Below are 17521 nucleotides of genomic sequence, written 5' to 3' on the forward strand. Positions count from 1 at the left end.
AACATTTGGGTACCTTGACTTAATTTCTACTGAGAAACCCACCAACTGGATGCTTGTTGATGACCTGAGGATGGTAGCTACCTTCCGGGTGGCCAGGTGTCCTATGGCTCTTTTGTAGGGACAGAACAAAGCATCAGTTCTAGGGCCTCCTGACTGCATCAGTTCCTCCAGGTCCTCCAGCTCACTTCATTAGGACCCAGCAAGACAAAGAAGAAGGTAAACTGAAGAGCAGGAAGCCCACTCAGGTTGGCATGCTGAGACCACAGCCTCCTCTGCTGCCCAGATGGTCTGCATGTCACAGCCCTTGCCCCAGTCCTTTGGGGGAGGAAAGTTATGGAGAGAGGGCTGGGGCAGCATTAGTCAGCTTCTGGGAAATATGAATGGGTTTGTTCAACTCTATTCTTCAGGCCCTGCTTTCAACACATGACAGTGAAGGATCTTGTACCTATATACTGTAAGGTAAGAAGTGAGGGAATGAGGATGAAAATAAAGGGCTTGAGGGAAATGCAGGAAGAAAAGACGGTGGGACATGTGGCATGAGTCTCAAAACTATTGATAAAGAATAGAATAAAATATCTACCTGAAAACTGAAGTTAGCCACAGTGGCCTATCGTTCTTTGGGAGATGAATGGTCCCAAGTAACACTCCTGAATTTTGGTCACATCAGTAAAGAACAAAGTTCAAGTCTATGGATCTAAAGGTGCAGGTACTGCAATGTTCTTGGCTGTGTGGCAAAGCTCCTCTAGGGTTTGTGAGGTGGGCTTATAGGGGAGAGGGTAGTGACTGCCATTTTCCCAATAGCACCCTTCATAGTATAGGCAGGGCCAACTAATCTATTAGGCACCAGGTCTCAGGCCCATAATACATTTAGAGGCCCCCCAAAATGTTTTAATTTCTTTTAAATTCATCAGAAAAAAACCAAACTTTTAGATTTAAGGATGTGTTTATATATAAAATTCATTTCATACAAATGCAATTGTAACATTAATTTTTAATTTTTTATGGAAGAAGAGGCCTAAGAAGGCAAAAGTGTCTAAGGCCTATGAAAGTCATAAAGCTGCTTTGAGGGCCAATGGTTCAAGGCTAAAATTACAGAGGGGTAAGGAGAGTCTGATCTTGTGGGTCTTATTCCACTGATTTTTCTTTTTTTGAATGTTACTTTGGGATTAGATTTTTAAGAGTGCTAGGTCAAATACTAGTGAAGTATTTGTGTCAATTTCCACCAGGCAAGCTGGAAAAGGAAAATAAATTAAGCTCATTATTTTATTGTCACTGTGCAAAAGAAAGAACCAAATCAGGATGAAAAGACTTGGATGTTTTCAAGTCCCATCTTCACTCTGTAAACATTACTAGAGGTAGGTTTCCCTCTGAGACCCTGCCTCCTAAACTTCCTGCATTACACTGCCACCCTCAGCCCTAGACTTCCTCTGTGCTTCTCAAGGTCTGGCTCCTACTGCCCTCAGCAGGCCAAGGTTGGCAGTGACAGGAATGTGGGCACCTGTAGTTACAAAAATGTTTTAAGAATATGATGAGAAAAAAAAAACAATGAATGAGGGAGGAGGGGAGGAAGATATCAGATTTTAATATAAAATTACATGATGCAAAAAAAAATGGGGAAAGATTTATACCAAAATGTTAACTGTGCTCTCTGCTTTTTAAAAAATATTTTCTCATAAATGTACTCTATCATGAGAAAAAAAAGTATTATTTTAAAAACTGTTCTCTCAAAGCTCTAAACTCTGAATATTACCACCTTTGAGAGCTCCTCACAGTATGGCTTAGGTTACTAAATGTGGTGAACCACTAGCATGCAGAGGACCCAGACTGAGAACAGAACTTTTAACCATTTCCACTATTTTCAAACCCCAATTCATCAATATTACTGGGAAATGTCAATCAGGAAAGCTAACTAATACCACTTTCTAGGATCTGTTCCTGATACAACGAAGAAAGTATGTCAAAAGGAGGGGTAGAAAGGAACAAATCACTACCCTTTTACAGAATCACAGACTTTCTGCCCTTGAATTACAGGTGAAGATTCTGAGGTCCAGAAGTTTAGGTGATCTTACAACTGCCACACAACAAAGCTGGTAAGAGAATTAGGGTAAGAACTCAGGTTTCCTGATTCTTGGTCTATAGCTCTAATAAGCCCAGTCCCAAAAGTAACTGCTTTGTAACTTATGTTTCACCGTTTATCCTAAATACATATAGAAAAATGGAAAATACTACCATTTTTCTTTAAAAACATTCATTAATTTGGGAACTGTAACATCTCAAAATACAAGCTCCAGGTGGGTAAGTCCAATAATCAGAGTGAATCATAAGATTTTAGACCTGAAAGGATGCAGGGCAGATAATTTAGACCTCGGTTACACATGAATTTAGGCCCAGAGAAGGTAAACTATGTCCCTCACATCACAAGGTTGAGTCAAGACCCAGGTCATCTAAAACTGGCCCACTGCTCCTTCCAATACTGACTTATTTTCCTTGGATATTCATTAAACCAAAAAAGGTAAAAATGCAGAATCATATGCAGATTAGAATAAAACTGATATTAATAAGAATGCTTGGGGAAATGACATAAGTCAATTCTTTAGTTAACAGAAGTAAACTAAAATCCATCAGAATAAATCAGGCAGCATCACTACTAACTTTCATTTGAAAACAAATTTAAATGTAAATCACAATTTTTAGTTTTATTGTTGTTTGAAGACGATGCAAGACCTTTCAATGTCTCAGGCTCATGCATTTGAAAATAAATTCTAAATGTTTGCAATTCTCTGGAGCAGGGTTTGGAAGATAATGGCCAGCAACCTGTTTTCTGTGAGGCTCATGAGCTAAGAATGGTTTTATGTTTTTAAAGTGTTGTTAAAAAACATAAAGAAGAATGTCTGATAGAGATGGTGTGTAGCCTGCAAAGCCTAAGTTACTGACTAATTGCCCCTTTACATAAAAAGTCCACTGATCCCTGTTCTGGATTCAGCAAGTATATGAAACGGGGCAGAATACATAATATGTCCTGGAAGGATTTTTTGTTTTTAAAATTAAGTCTGATTTATTTAAGCTTTATTGTAATCTGCCTCTTTCTCCTCATAGCAGGTAGTAGGAAAAAAAAAAAAAGTCTAGTTTAAGAGTTATGATTACCTGTGTTCTAGTTAACCGAGCCTTTATCACACAAATGAACGTAAGTGGACCTATAGTTGAAGCTTATTATGTATCTGAAATCCATACAAAATGTTTCAGCTGAGAAAATGGCATATCCTATAGTAGTGTTGTTATACAATAAAATGGAAGCAAATATCTGTAATTAAAAAACTGGTAATTTGATTCTCTCCTTTAGATCTCTTGTCTGTTTTGAAGATTTTCTCCTGATGCCTCCCCTGTCCTCCCACAGCATGTCCTTAGATTCATTAAACCAGCAGTTCTCAACCACGTTAATTATGCTGTGACCACCCACCTGTATCTCACTTGCAACCATAAACAAGCCTCACCAAAACACATGAAAAGAATGGAAATGCTCCTCACAAGACAGGAGATAGCAAAACTGGAATGACTAGTTCAGGGGGAAATAAAAATCTGAGGCACAGTGCACTTATCAATCTGAAGACAGCAGGGAGGCTGCCCTTCAGTCCACACCCTGCTGACCGGGCCGAGGAGGACTAAGCGCCACATATGAAAACAAGTCCAAGTCCATATCTCTTTCTTGTCACATGGTTTATGTGGCAAAATTTGGATTTCGTGAACTAGCATACACACACAAAAAAAATCAAAGCTGTACCACTATTAACTAAATTACAATAATTTCAAGGCTATAACTCTGAAAGTACGGTCTACTATGTCGCGGTTAAGACGTCTTACTTTAAAATAGTCACGTTAACAGCGCCTTTGGCTCCACAGCACACTTCTCTTCGGCCACTCCATTCTCTGGCTGGCTTTTGTAATTGGAAAGGAATAAATTTTCTATTTGAGTCAAGAATTCTTCAGCAATGAAGCAATTGGCCACTTTGCTCAGAGTTTTCCTCAGACACTCCAAAAGCTAGTTGAAAAGAAAAGTTTTATATTTAAACACAGAAAGTGGTGAGAAGAGGGTTTGCATCACTATCACTATTTTATCCCTTTCCAAATCTCCCATTTTCTAATGCTTAAACGAGAAACATTCTCCTTAAAGGTGATTGAGGATAGACTTGTGTTTAATAACTGTACAGCTGAAGTGCAGGAAGCCGTTGCTGAGGAATGCTTAGCAAAGCTTGTCCTGAGCCCAGCTCAACAGAAGCAGCACATTCTTCAGTCTGCTACAAATTGTTTGTGGAACTTCTATGGGTTCCCAGGACCCCAGGCGCCTCCCAACTGCTGTCCATGTCCTCATCTGCCCGCACCCCACCCCCATCCTGGGGCAGTGCCTCTCCCCACAGCGGGCTTAAATCTAGGTATGTTAGTCCAGCACCTCCTTGGTGAGTAATTCTTTGAGACTGGGGGGTGGTGTCGGCGTCAGGCCTGCCTCTTGCAGGGCCTGGAGCCGGGCCTCTGACTGGCATTTGTCCAGGCCCAGGTGCCAGGAGAGCTGCACTGTGGCCTCCAGAAAGGGTACCAGAAAAGGGTGAGGGCTCTTGTCCCCCAGCAGCTGTAGGGCCTTCTCACAGCGTGCCCAGGACTCCCCGGGGTCCTCCAGCTCCTGGTGGCACACAGCCAGCCCCACCAGGGTCAGCACAGGGCGGTCTGAGCCCGAGGGGACACCCAGCTGGGCCTGCAGCTGCCAGGTGTTGGCCCAGAGCGCCAGGGCCTCGCAGTAGAGGCCAGAGGAGGTGAGGTGCAGTTCCTTTCTGATTTTATATAAGGAGAGAAAACTGGAATTGAATGTATGATGCTTTCTACTTTGGACAAACTTGTGACTTTGCTTCTTTTTTTAGTAGTTTTATTTACAAAGCCATGAATCCTATGGGATAAAAATCTATGGACATAAAAATACAGGATTCTACCATTTCAAAAATAGGATGATGGAGTCTATTTCCTGGGAAATGTGCATATTAATCTTCCAACAGAGCAAAGAAAAGTGGCTCTGATAGGAGGGGGTAAAATATTAAAAAGAGGGGCTTCCCTGGCGGCACAGTGGTTAAGAATCCACCTGCCAATGCAGGGGACACGGGTTCGAGCCCTGGTCCAGGAGATCCCACGAACAACTAAGCCTGAGAGCCACAACTACCGAGCCCGCGTGCCACACTACTGAAGGCTGCATGCTCTAGGGCCCGCATGCTGCAACCACTGAAGCCCGCCCACCTAGAGCCCGTGCTCCACGACAAGAGAAGCCACTGCAATAAGAAGCCCGTGCACTGCAGTAAGAGTAGCCCCGGCTCGCTGCAACCAGAGAAAGCCCACGTGCAGCAATGAAGACCCAACGCGGCCAAAAAATAAAATAAAATAAAATAAAAAGAAATTTAGAAATTTTCTATTCCCAAACTGTTACCAAAGGGAAAAAAGACCAATGTTGCCAATCTTACTGAAATTCATTATACTCATAGAAACAAAACTAGAAGTGAAATAAAATAATTCAAGACTCTTTTTTCCTACCAGAAAGTAAAATGACCATTCAAATTTAATTGTTAGATTTATACTACCGTTTATAAAAATGATCAATTGTTAAAGCTAAATGGAAACATGGCACTTCTGAATTTAATAAAATAAGAAAAATGTTCTCCATTGTGTACAATAATAATGTGCTAAGAAATTTACCAGCCAAACATGGACAAATTTTTTCTAAAACAGCATTATTTCTATATGCAAGCATGGGGGCCAAAACATATTACCAATTATCTCCTAGAAATTAATTTATCAGCCAAACATGGACAAATTATTTCTAAAACAGCATTATTTCTATATGCAAGCATGGGGGCCAAAACATATTACCAATTATCTCCTAGAAATTAATTTATCAGCCAAACATGGACAAATTATTTCTAAAACAGCATTATTTCTATATGCAAGCATGGGGGCCAAAACATATTACCAATTATCTCCTAGAAATTAATTTATCAGCCAAACATGGACAAATTATTTCTAAAACAGCATTATTTCTATATGCAAGCATGGGGGCCAAAACATATTACCAATTATCTCCTAGAAATTAATTTATCAGCCAAACATGGACAAATTATTTCTAAAACAGCATTATTTCTATATGCAAGCATGGGGGCCAAAACATATTACCAATTATCTCCTAGAAATTAATTTATCAGCCAAACATGGACAAATTATTTCTAAAACAGCATTATTTCTATATGCAAGCATGGGGGCCAAAACATATTACCAATTATCTCCTAGAAATTAATTTATCAGCCAAACATGGACAAATTATTTCTAAAACAGCATTATTTCTATATGCAAGCATGGGGGCCAAAACATATTACCAATTATCTCCTAGAAATTAATTTATCAGCCAAACATGGACAAATTATTTCTAAAACAGCATTATTTCTATATGCAAGCATGGGGGCCAAAACATATTACCAATTATCTCCTAGAAATTAATTTATCAGCCAAACATGGACAAATTATTTCTAAAACAGCATTATTTCTATATGCAAGCATGGGGGCCAAAACATATTACCAATTATCTCCTAGAAATTAATTTATCAGCCAAACATGGACAAATTATTTCTAAAACAGCATTATTTCTATATGCAAGCATGGGGGCCAAAACATATTACCAATTATCTCCTAGAAATTAATTTATCAGCCAAACATGGACAAATTATTTCTAAAACAGCATTATTTCTATATGCAAGCATGGGGGCCAAAACATATTACCAATTATCTCCTAGAAATTAATTTATCAGCCAAACATGGACAAATTATTTCTAAAACAGCATTATTTCTATATGCAAGCATGGGGGCCAAAACATATTACCAATTATCTCCTAGAAATTAATTTATCAGCCAAACATGGACAAATTATTTCTAAAACAGCATTATTTCTATATGCAAGCATGGGGGCCAAAACATATTACCAATTATCTCCTAGAAATTAATTTATCAGCCAAACATGGACAAATTATTTCTAAAACAGCATTATTTCTATATGCAAGCATGGGGGCCAAAACATATTACCAATTATCTCCTAGAAATTAATTTATCAGCCAAACATGGACAAATTATTTCTAAAACAGCATTATTTCTATATGCAAGCATGGGGGCCAAAACATATTACCAATTATCTCCTAGAAATTAATTTATCAGCCAAACATGGACAAATTATTTCTAAAACAGCATTATTTCTATATGCAAGCATGGGGGCCAAAACATATTACCAATTATCTCCTAGAAATTAATTTATCAGCCAAACATGGACAAATTATTTCTAAAACAGCATTATTTCTATATGCAAGCATGGGGGCCAAAACATATTACCAATTATCTCCTAGAAATTAATTTATCAGCCAAACATGGACAAATTATTTCTAAAACAGCATTATTTCTATATGCAAGCATGGGGGCCAAAACATATTACCAATTATCTCCTAGAAATTAATTTATCAGCCAAACATGGACAAATTATTTCTAAAACAGCATTATTTCTATATGCAAGCATGGGGGCCAAAACATATTACCAATTATCTCCTAGAAATTAATTTATCAGCCAAACATGGACAAATTATTTCTAAAACAGCATTATTTCTATATGCAAGCATGGGGGCCAAAACATATTACCAATTATCTCCTAGAAATTAATTTATCAGCCAAACATGGACAAATTATTTCTAAAACAGCATTATTTCTATATGCAAGCATGGGGGCCAAAACATATTACCAATTATCTCCTAGAAATTAATTTATCAGCCAAACATGGACAAATTATTTCTAAAACAGCATTATTTCTATATGCAAGCATGGGGGCCAAAACATATTACCAATTATCTCCTAGAAATTAATTTATCAGCCAAACATGGACAAATTATTTCTAAAACAGCATTATTTCTATATGCAAGCATGGGGGCCAAAACATATTACCAATTATCTCCTAGAAATTAATTTATCAGCCAAACATGGACAAATTATTTCTAAAACAGCATTATTTCTATATGCAAGCATGGGGGCCAAAACATATTACCAATTATCTCCTAGAAATTAATTTATCAGCCAAACATGGACAAATTATTTCTAAAACAGCATTATTTCTATATGCAAGCATGGGGGCCAAAACATATTACCAATTATCTCCTAGAAATTAATTTATCAGCCAAACATGGACAAATTATTTCTAAAACAGCATTATTTCTATATGCAAGCATGGGGGCCAAAACATATTACCAATTATCTCCTAGAAATTAATTTATCAGCCAAACATGGACAAATTATTTCTAAAACAGCATTATTTCTATATGCAAGCATGGGGGCCAAAACATATTACCAATTATCTCCTAGAAATTAATTTATCAGCCAAACATGGACAAATTATTTCTAAAACAGCATTATTTCTATATGCAAGCATGGGTGCCAAAACATATTACCAATTATCTCCTAGAAATTAATTTTAGAAAGGAAAAAGCAATAAAGGAAATACACAGAAAAGCATATCCACAAAGCATTAGGCATCATGGGAAAACACATCAAGACGAATAGCTTTGGAATCTGTGAGCAGTGAAACCAATTAAAGTGAAGGCAGCTTACTTTCTGCAAACAAGTCAGGTCAGAATCCCGGCGAAAGATTTTATCCATGGGGACACTGCTGTTGGAAGAAATATGAAAACAAACCAATGAAACAAATACTATAAACGAATCAGTTTTGTAATAAACTATCACTGATGCCATACATCACAATTTTATATTTAACTTGGGTTTTCCCTAAAATGTGATGTAATGAGAAACACTGCAGACGTGCAACCATCTCAAACCACAGTACATACCTCCGGGATAGCCTGTATTTTTCTATTATCCATTTTGTCTTTTCAAGCACTAATCCCCACCGAGGTTCTTCTAACATCTGTTGTACTTCAAATTTATAAGGTAAACCTAGAAAAGCATAAAGCAGCACATTTTTACATTTTACATTTTCTTAAATCTCCAATCTCCTTTTAATTACTTAAAATTCCCTTCCGTGTTTTCATAACCGCAGCTTGGCAGACCAGCTAAACAGCACGTTAAACATAGTGGGCATATGCACTGCCTGGCTGAACTTGGTTCATCAAGTATATTAATGCCAAGCAATTAATAAAGAAAAGTAAAAGTGCCATTTGCATGACAATTCTATGCAAGGAACTGTGACAGGTAAGATGATCACATAATTTATCATCCAAACCAAGACACTTCTGGAGTGAAAGCTGGCACTATTAATAATTGTGCCAGAACCACAGGCTTAAATTGGGATTGACCTAGGCAAACCAAGATATATTCCATCCCAGTGATTTTTTTTTTTTAAACACATGTTATCAAGCTTACAGCACTGCTATAAGGTAGGTAGCATTATTCCTATTTAACAGATAAAACTGAGGCCGAGACAGGTTGAATAAGCTCTTTCCACTGGTAAAGCAAAGAGCTTGGATTTCAAATCCCCCCAGGCTTGCCCGACTTCTGAGCCCACATTCATTCCACCTCCGTCTACGCGCTGATCTAAGACTAGACAGGGGCTAGGTTTAATTCTGGAGAGGCAGTAACTGCACTTGAGTCATGCTAAACTCTGGAGGAAACAAGTCCAAGGGGTAGGTATCACGTACGTAAGTCAGAAAGGAAAAAATACCAAAAGATGAGCCTACTTAGACATTTCTCACATATCTTTCAAAATCTCCATGTAATTGTATTTGCAGTATATTAAAGGCTCAGCTGATTCATTACCAAAGGCCAATACCATAATAATAATGACACTTATATAATGCTTACTATATGCCAGGCTTTATGCTTTTTATATAGATGTAAGGCCAGCTACATAAACTAGCTACCAGTGCTGTCCCCAATGTTTTTTTTTTTTTTTTTTTTGACGAGGACACTGAGCCACAGAAAGGTTAGTTATTATATAACCTGTTCTTGGACATATCTAATTAGTAAGAGGTAGAGCCAGGATTTGAACCCAGGCAGTCTGGCTCGAGTTTATGTTGTTAATGTTTACATTATACTGCCTATCAACTCGCATTTTTGCCATCGTAGGCTTTTTGAGTAAACAAAATGTCAGCAAATCAGAAGGTATTAGGGAAGGTATTAAGAAAAAAATCATAATTCTACTTGCACACAATACAAGCATAACTTGTCAATGTGCCCTAAAAAGGCTTTTTTCTCCCCATTTTTTTTTTTCAGGTGTATGGAAGGAGAGAAAGGAACAGCAAGCCTGATGATAACTGACCTTGTTTCATTTCTCAATTCTCTTCCATTTCATTTTCCCCCTCCAGGAACTTAAGAAGAGTGACACATTATAGTACATAAGCTATTACACAAACTCCTTCTGTGATAACAATCATTTACTTGATATGTTTTGATTACCTACTAAGCACAGACAATAGCTATGATCATAACTACCTATTTTAGACCTATTATTTACTAAGCACTTTACATACATTACCGACAGCCTCTACAACCTCCTGTAAGCAAGTTAATAATTTTTTCTCATTTTACAGATTTGGCAAATGAGAATGAGAGGGATTAAGTAACCTGCCCAAGGTAAAATAACTAATAAATATCAGAGTTGGGATCTGAATCCAGGTAAGCAACTCCTACTCTTAATGAAAGTAAAAAATGAGACTAAAAGAGAGGTAAATAAACAAATACAATTTTAACTCTGTGCTCATAAAAAAAACATGAAAATACACACACACACACAACACGTCATACATCTCTATTTGGTATTAAGAATATTTTCTAAGTTAAAAAACGGCACTAAAACCAGTAAAAATTTCTTTTTGTACTGATTTTTTGATATGCTTATTATTTTTTAATTGAGGTACAGTTAATTTACAATGTTGTGTTATTTTCAAGTGTATAGCAAAGTGATTCAATTATACATATATGTACTGATTATTTTTATCCACTAAAGTGTCAGAATAAAACGAATCACTAAGTATATTTCCGGCCTATTACAAATAGAGAAAATGATTAACCACTAGACATACTGTAAAGATAGGACTTGGGTACACACCTAATAGAGGGGGAAAAAAATGAATGAATCAATGAATGAACAAATAAATAAGTAAAGGATCCAGTTCAAAGTACTGTAACACAAGGTATCCCAGGGCTTCTAGGAAATTTTAATTCTTGAACCAGAAGGTTTCCAAGAAGAACAAAGAGAAGAACCGAGGATTAAGACCTAACAAGCAGCGGTAACAATGGTCAATTCATGTAAGAAGCAGCTCTGCCCAAGAGAGCTTTCTGCAATGATGACAACGTGGAATACTTGTGTGTTGTGACGGTAGCTTATGTGAGATTCCAGCACTGTGCCCGCTAATCTTTCAGGTGATTCTTTCCCATTTGGGGTAGTCTGTCCACACACAGGCATCGGTCTTTATCTTGCTAAATAATAAATTTGAACCTTCTACAAATCTTTGGAGTCTGCTCTCTAGGCAGCTTTCTGCTCTCTGGTACAATGTCTTGCACATTTAGTTGCCCTGGTCTCCTTGCTCTTACCTCCATCACCTCAACTCAGGGTCTGCTAGGCTCTGGATGGGTTTCCGCCTTGTGCCACACCTGGAAGTGCTTTTAAGTCAATAAGCTAGGTTAACTTGGGCTCACTTTGTTTCCCATCTCTCAGGAATCATATTCTTTCACTGTCTGATGTTATATCCTAAATACCACTGTTCTCTATATTTTGTCCAGTTTTTTCAGACAGGTCCTTGTTACTTCATTTTGGCCAGCAGTAGGATTCTAGGAACTGAATTTTAAACTTCATTTAATTCTAATTAATTTAAACAGTCACACATAGCCACATGTGACTGTATTAGACAGCATCAGAGTAGAGGCTCACTCCCCAAATCTAGCAGAATGTGACAGTAAGACACGGTTTAAATTGAGAACAAGTTCATTGTGATTCTTCCTTTCGTTAACTTTTTGTAAAATTATACTGGCGTAAAGAATGATGTATATATGTGATATGTTCAAAATGGGCATTTTGGACTAAAGTTAATGTCAATACTAGTCATTCAACAAAAACCTATAGAGCACTGACCACTCCTTAGGTGTAAGGCAACTGATTAGGTACTACAGGAGATACAAAGAAGACATAGTTCCTGCTCTTTGGGGCTCACAGTTTAGTGAGACGGGCTAAATAAATAAATTATATTAAAACACGAAAGCAACCACGAAGGCAGGAAACAAATGCTGCAGGCGCACAAAGAATAGAACAACTAATAGTAAATGACACGAGGGGTGGTAGTGCTGGGGTCTTTACCAAAGAGGGTATTTTTGTGACATTATTAAGAGAGGGTATCTGAGTGACATTATTAAGAATGAAGAAATTAACTTGTTAAACATTCATTTAGTACCTACTTTATGCTAGGCCCTGTGCTAGAAACTGAGAATAGAAAAATGAGTACAATATCGTATCTACCTTCAAGAGGCTCATGAGCTAATGGGGAAGAGTATAATGTAGAGTGACAGTATCCAGAGAGGACAGTCAACTAGAACAGTGGTATTAAGGACGAAAAGAGAGTATCCTAGAGACGTAATTGTTTCCTCTAATCTTTTCCTTCCATCCACACTCGCTTCTTACACTCCCCTACTCTTCCTAGTCTGCTACACTAATTCTCTATCCAGCCAGTTGACTGAACAGCAGTGGACATAAATCCCAAAGGAACCAAGTCATATGATGGGCTAAACCAACCAAATTCTTTCTTGAGAGAGACAGATATAAAAAGTTAGGCACTGTTGAGCCTAAACTGGGAGATCATGGATAGCTAGTGGTAGGGTGGTCATTATTCTTTATTATTATTTCATTTGAATGTCATTGCAGAGAAAGCCAATCTGCATTTATCAAGAATTTTCAAGAGAACAGAAGAGACTTTGTCTGTTTTGCTTACTGCAATGTCTCCAGGACCTAATACACACACACTGCTTGGCCATAAGCTTTCTCTACATTGTAATGTTTTTGCCCAGTGGCCATGGTAACACAGTGGGAACTTTAATGCAGAAGGAAATCATAAAAGGAAAGAGGGTGGCTGCACTACATGGTATGCAAACAGTGATTCCCTAGTTGAGGACAAAAACTCTTCCATCAAATTGCTTTCAACAGGTATAAATTCTGTGATTTGTAAGATTCAAAAAAAAATGAAAGTAGAAGTAGGATCGTTTTTGTTGAAAACTTACGATAAGAGCCATCTGGGCTAATTTCATCACTTATAACCAGGCAGGTAATCTGAGAATAAGGTAAAGGATTATTTCTATTATAAGGACTAACAATCATTCCAATGAACTTTGCACCGCCTCTGGAGAAGTAACTCTACAATTTAAAAAAAAGTATAATTAGTTTCAACCACATAAATTTAAAACTCAGTATTTACCCATACCAACATTTTAAACATCCAATAGAGGAAAATGGAATGCAAAAGTACTTCACTTCCAAACAGCAACTAAATTTATTCCATACCCTAAAATCTTCAGGCCAAAACATGTCCAACCCAACCTGAACAGATCCATTTTTAAAGATCACCCTTAAAAAGATCACCTGGCCTGCAAAATCTATATTTGCCATGAATGCATTTACAAATTATATTCACTAGCCCCTCAGCTGTAATCTTTATCTATATGGTAATAATTTACAAACAGCTGCCTACAGCAGAAACATCCAGATATCAAACATAAAATTGCAGAATAAAACAAAACTCTGTTTTTTCCAGAGGTGCAAAATATATTTCCAATTATTTCAATTGTACCCAGTCCCTGTCTTAGTTATCTCCTTCATTTTTAAAGGCTCTGGGGGGAATTATCACTGTTACTTTGATGTCTTGTTTATATTAAACAGAATAGCTAATTTTCTAAGTGTTTAAATAAACATGTATTACTCTTGTAATCACTTTGCTAGAAATGTTAAAAGTGTATTTATTTAACAGAAAACAACGAAAGGGGAGAAAATATGCAATCATTTACAGACTACATACAAAAAGACCTATAAACACACCTGGTATTTGGCTTGAGTGTCAATATCTCGTAAGGAAGGATTAGGATCAAAGGCAGGATGAGAATGATACCATCCAATAACACTATAGCCCCTGACAGCCAAGGTTTCCGAGGCTTGTGTTTGTGAGACGGGATCCATCTCACACTGTAGTCCTGTACTCAGACTGTTGCACGGTTCTGCTGCACAGACCTATAAAGGATTAATCCTTAAATGATTACACTGAAATCTTGTTAGTTCTACTGTTTCAGTCCTTTCACACACAGATACAGAAACTTTTAAAAGCCAAGCCTTTTATCTGCCTATATAATAGGCAGCCTTTAACTTGCAAACGAATTACTCTCCAAAAGTGTGATTGTATGCAAGGAACTCAAAATCCATTTTCCTACTCAAGACAAGTTACGGGTTAGTCTTCCAGGTCGGCCTGTATAGTATCTGTTTAAACACAGTCTTTTGATGACCCCTATTACTTATGATAATAATTTCTAGCAAAATGATGTATACCAAGTTTCAATTATAAGGTTAGCGCATGTTTCCTGGTCTCTGGCCTCTTAGGAGTTGAAGCTTTTAATTGGCAAAGGCAATGAAGAACTGAGGCCTGGTAATGTTCCCTCTTTCTCAGTGGTAAAAGGAAACAGGTGCTCAATATATGGAATGTTCAGTCACCTCTGGGAATATATAACTGTCCACATTTGCATATTCTCATTTATATCATAGATAAGGTTTATATGTTAATTATACACACTGAAATCTATAAAAATATTTGGTATGGCAGCAGGGCTAAATAATTTTTAAAATTTTAAGAGAAAACTTACCTCAACTATCTTATCAACTTCTGAGTATCTTCCTCCTAACAGACCAATCACTTCTGCCATAGAAACATGAGCATGCTAAAAGAAATACAAGGTAAGACTTAGCCCAAACATACAAACCAAACCCACCTGACCAAAAAATCAGAATAAATCTCACTTATCATAGAAGGGTCATTTACAAGTATGGTAATTATGCTTCTCTAAAATGAAATAGCATAGTAGAGGAACCAGATGCTAGGCTCAGCACACAGACTTAAGATTTTAGACCTATCTGTACTGCCAGCTGAGAGGCTTTGAACCAAACATTGAAACACTCCAAGATGCCATTTTTTTCATTTACAAAATGAAGATACCATTTGCTCCGCCTACTGGGAAAGGTATCATAAGGATACAAAGTAAAAATCACTCTGGGTCCTCCTATAGAAAACACCATAAACACACACAACCATTGGAGATCTCTGTAGTTTAGTGCAAAACAAGGAGTCTCCAAATTTTAAGAGTTGTGCTTTGTTGCAGTTATCCAGAAGGCAGCAGACAAGAATACTAGGAAATGAAAATTGGGTTAATGATGATAAACAGTCTGCAAAAACTCACATTAATTTATTTTCTCTAAAATATGGAAACATGCAATTGTTTGGCTTTTCTCCAAAAGAAAAGACTTATTTTTTAGATTCCTTGTAAAGGAGGATAGTTAAGATCCAAAATACACGTCTTCCATACTCTCTCTTATGCCTGCAATAAAAATACACAAGAATAGAAATCAGAATAACTAAGTAAACACAATATAATATCCTTACCAAATCCATTATTAAAAGTGCTTCTGAAGCCACTTTCACCTGAAATGGCTCCTGAAATAAAAAAAAAAAAAAAAAAAAATGGGGGAGCATAAAAATAGAGATTTTTGTTCTTCCTATCGGAATGCCCACCCTTTTCTCCTTTATCTATCACACCAAGTTCTCACCACCAACCAAGGCTCAGCACAAATCAGACTTTTAAAGAAATACATGTACAATTCAAAGCCCTAGCATGGAGAAATTCTTTTCTCATTTTCCATCTGTATCACTCATCTGACCCTTCAGTGTACCCTGCCTTATCCAACCTTTCTTATACACATGCCTTGCACACACAGAAAAAGAAGAAATATTTCATGTCTGAGAGGAGGGTATTATTTACGGTCATTCAGTGATGAATAAGTAGTACCTGCTTTTCTTCACTGAAAAAATTACAAGGTATCAGTTGGAAGGGATCGAATGAGCTGGAAAAGGAAAAAGAAAAAAAAATCATTCCTAATATAATTTCAATAACATAATCAGGAAAATAACATTCATTTACAAATTTGAAAATGTGTACCAATAATCTAAACCTAAATTCTGTCTAAGTGAAAAAAATATTAAACTAGGAGAACTTCTTGTGATACAACCCTTTTGAAAGAAGCACTTTTCTTTCGGACTTGATTAAATATTTGGGGAACAACATAACCTTTGGGAAAAAGTAATTTTGTTGTCTTAATTTCTTTTAACACCCAAAGAGGAGAACATTATAAATGGCCAGACATGTGTCCTACACTGAAAGTAGGTTTCAAAAGTTCAATGAAAACCTAAACCTGACATAAGATAGGAAAGAAAGTTCAAGAAAGATGGAAGTTTCTCAGAAACACCTCTGTCAGTACAATGTGTTCAGCAGAGTAGGGACTCAGTAAGTATTTGTTGAATGAATAAATGACAAACAGTTCTGTTGAAGAAATTAATGGATATCGAAAGCTCTATGATAAACTCATCTTTTAAAATGAAAAAGTATAAAAGATGGAAAGAGGGATGCCTAAGCAAGGCTAGATACAAAAGCATGTGCAAATCTGAGAGAAATATTAGAAAGGCTTTGGCCAATAAATAATTGAGGTTTGAGAAAAATATTTAAAGTGTTTTTAGGCTACGGTCAGAGAAAACAAACAGCGAATATGTTCATTTTAACAACTGGAAAAGAGCAGAACTATTTAGTTCCTATTCTACCAGACACTTAGTGCCAGGAGATCAGACACTTTGTTTTGCTGAATACTGTATTGCAAGTACCTAGAACAGTGCTTGACACACAGTAGGCATTCAAAAAGTGTTTGCTGAATGAGGAAGATCTTCAAGTTAGAAAGTGCTTAGTCAATGCAAATAAAAAGAAATGAAAGGTCAAGATAGATGAGAAAATAGAAAGAAAGCATATGCATCCCAGAGCACTTTGAAGAACCAACATGTGAAACCACCATCAACCCTTTTTGAGGAACCACAGAGAATGAAAAAATTATTGGAGGACTAGGAATAGGCAATTATTGGGTCTGTTTTCAAAACACAAAAAAAGAAGCAGAGGAATTAAATGTTGAGTATCAGGAAAATTCTAGAAAAGGTTATTAAACAGCTGATTTGTGAGCCTTTAGCAAGTGAAGAGGTGACTACTAAGAACAATAATGGGTTCATGAAAATATGTCATGACAGGTACGCCTGAATTTCATTTTTGATAGGAATGATCTGCTAGAAACTAGCAGACTCAAAAAGACTCAAATATACTGTTACTAAATGTAAGCAAGACATCTGCTATGACTATTCTTCTGCATAAGATGAAGAAATAGAGTTAACTGTGGTAATAT

General features: G+C 36.9%; 1 protein-coding gene across 2 annotated transcripts in view; it reads right to left on the bottom strand.

Moving 5' to 3' along the window:
- Positions 1-6: 6 nt before the first annotated feature.
- Positions 7-17521, bottom strand: part of MYSM1 (Myb like, SWIRM and MPN domains 1) — a 42340-nt gene continuing 24825 nt past the window's right edge. Inside the window, exons 13-20 of one of the 2 annotated variants that reach the window (XM_024756226.1) lie at positions 16093-16147; positions 15690-15740; positions 14896-14970; positions 14084-14272; positions 13273-13405; positions 8898-9003; positions 8662-8719; positions 7-4036 (exon numbers count right to left, since the gene is read on the bottom strand). In XM_024756226.1, the coding sequence (XP_024611994.1) occupies positions 3869-4036; positions 8662-8719; positions 8898-9003; positions 13273-13405; positions 14084-14272; positions 14896-14970; positions 15690-15740; positions 16093-16147 (835 nt within the window). In that variant the 3' untranslated portion in view covers positions 7-3868. Of the gene's footprint in view, positions 4037-8661; positions 8720-8897; positions 9004-13272; positions 13406-14083; positions 14273-14895; positions 14971-15689; positions 15741-16092; positions 16148-17521 lie in introns of those variants that run through there. The other variant, XR_003004663.1, reaches the window with a different exon arrangement.

The sequence above is a fragment of the Neophocaena asiaeorientalis genome, unplaced genomic scaffold, assembly GCF_003031525.2.
Source record: "Neophocaena asiaeorientalis asiaeorientalis breed wild unplaced genomic scaffold, Neophocaena_asiaeorientalis_V1.1 scaffold205, whole genome shotgun sequence".
NCBI classification, from domain to species: domain Eukaryota; kingdom Metazoa; phylum Chordata; class Mammalia; order Artiodactyla; family Phocoenidae; genus Neophocaena; species Neophocaena asiaeorientalis.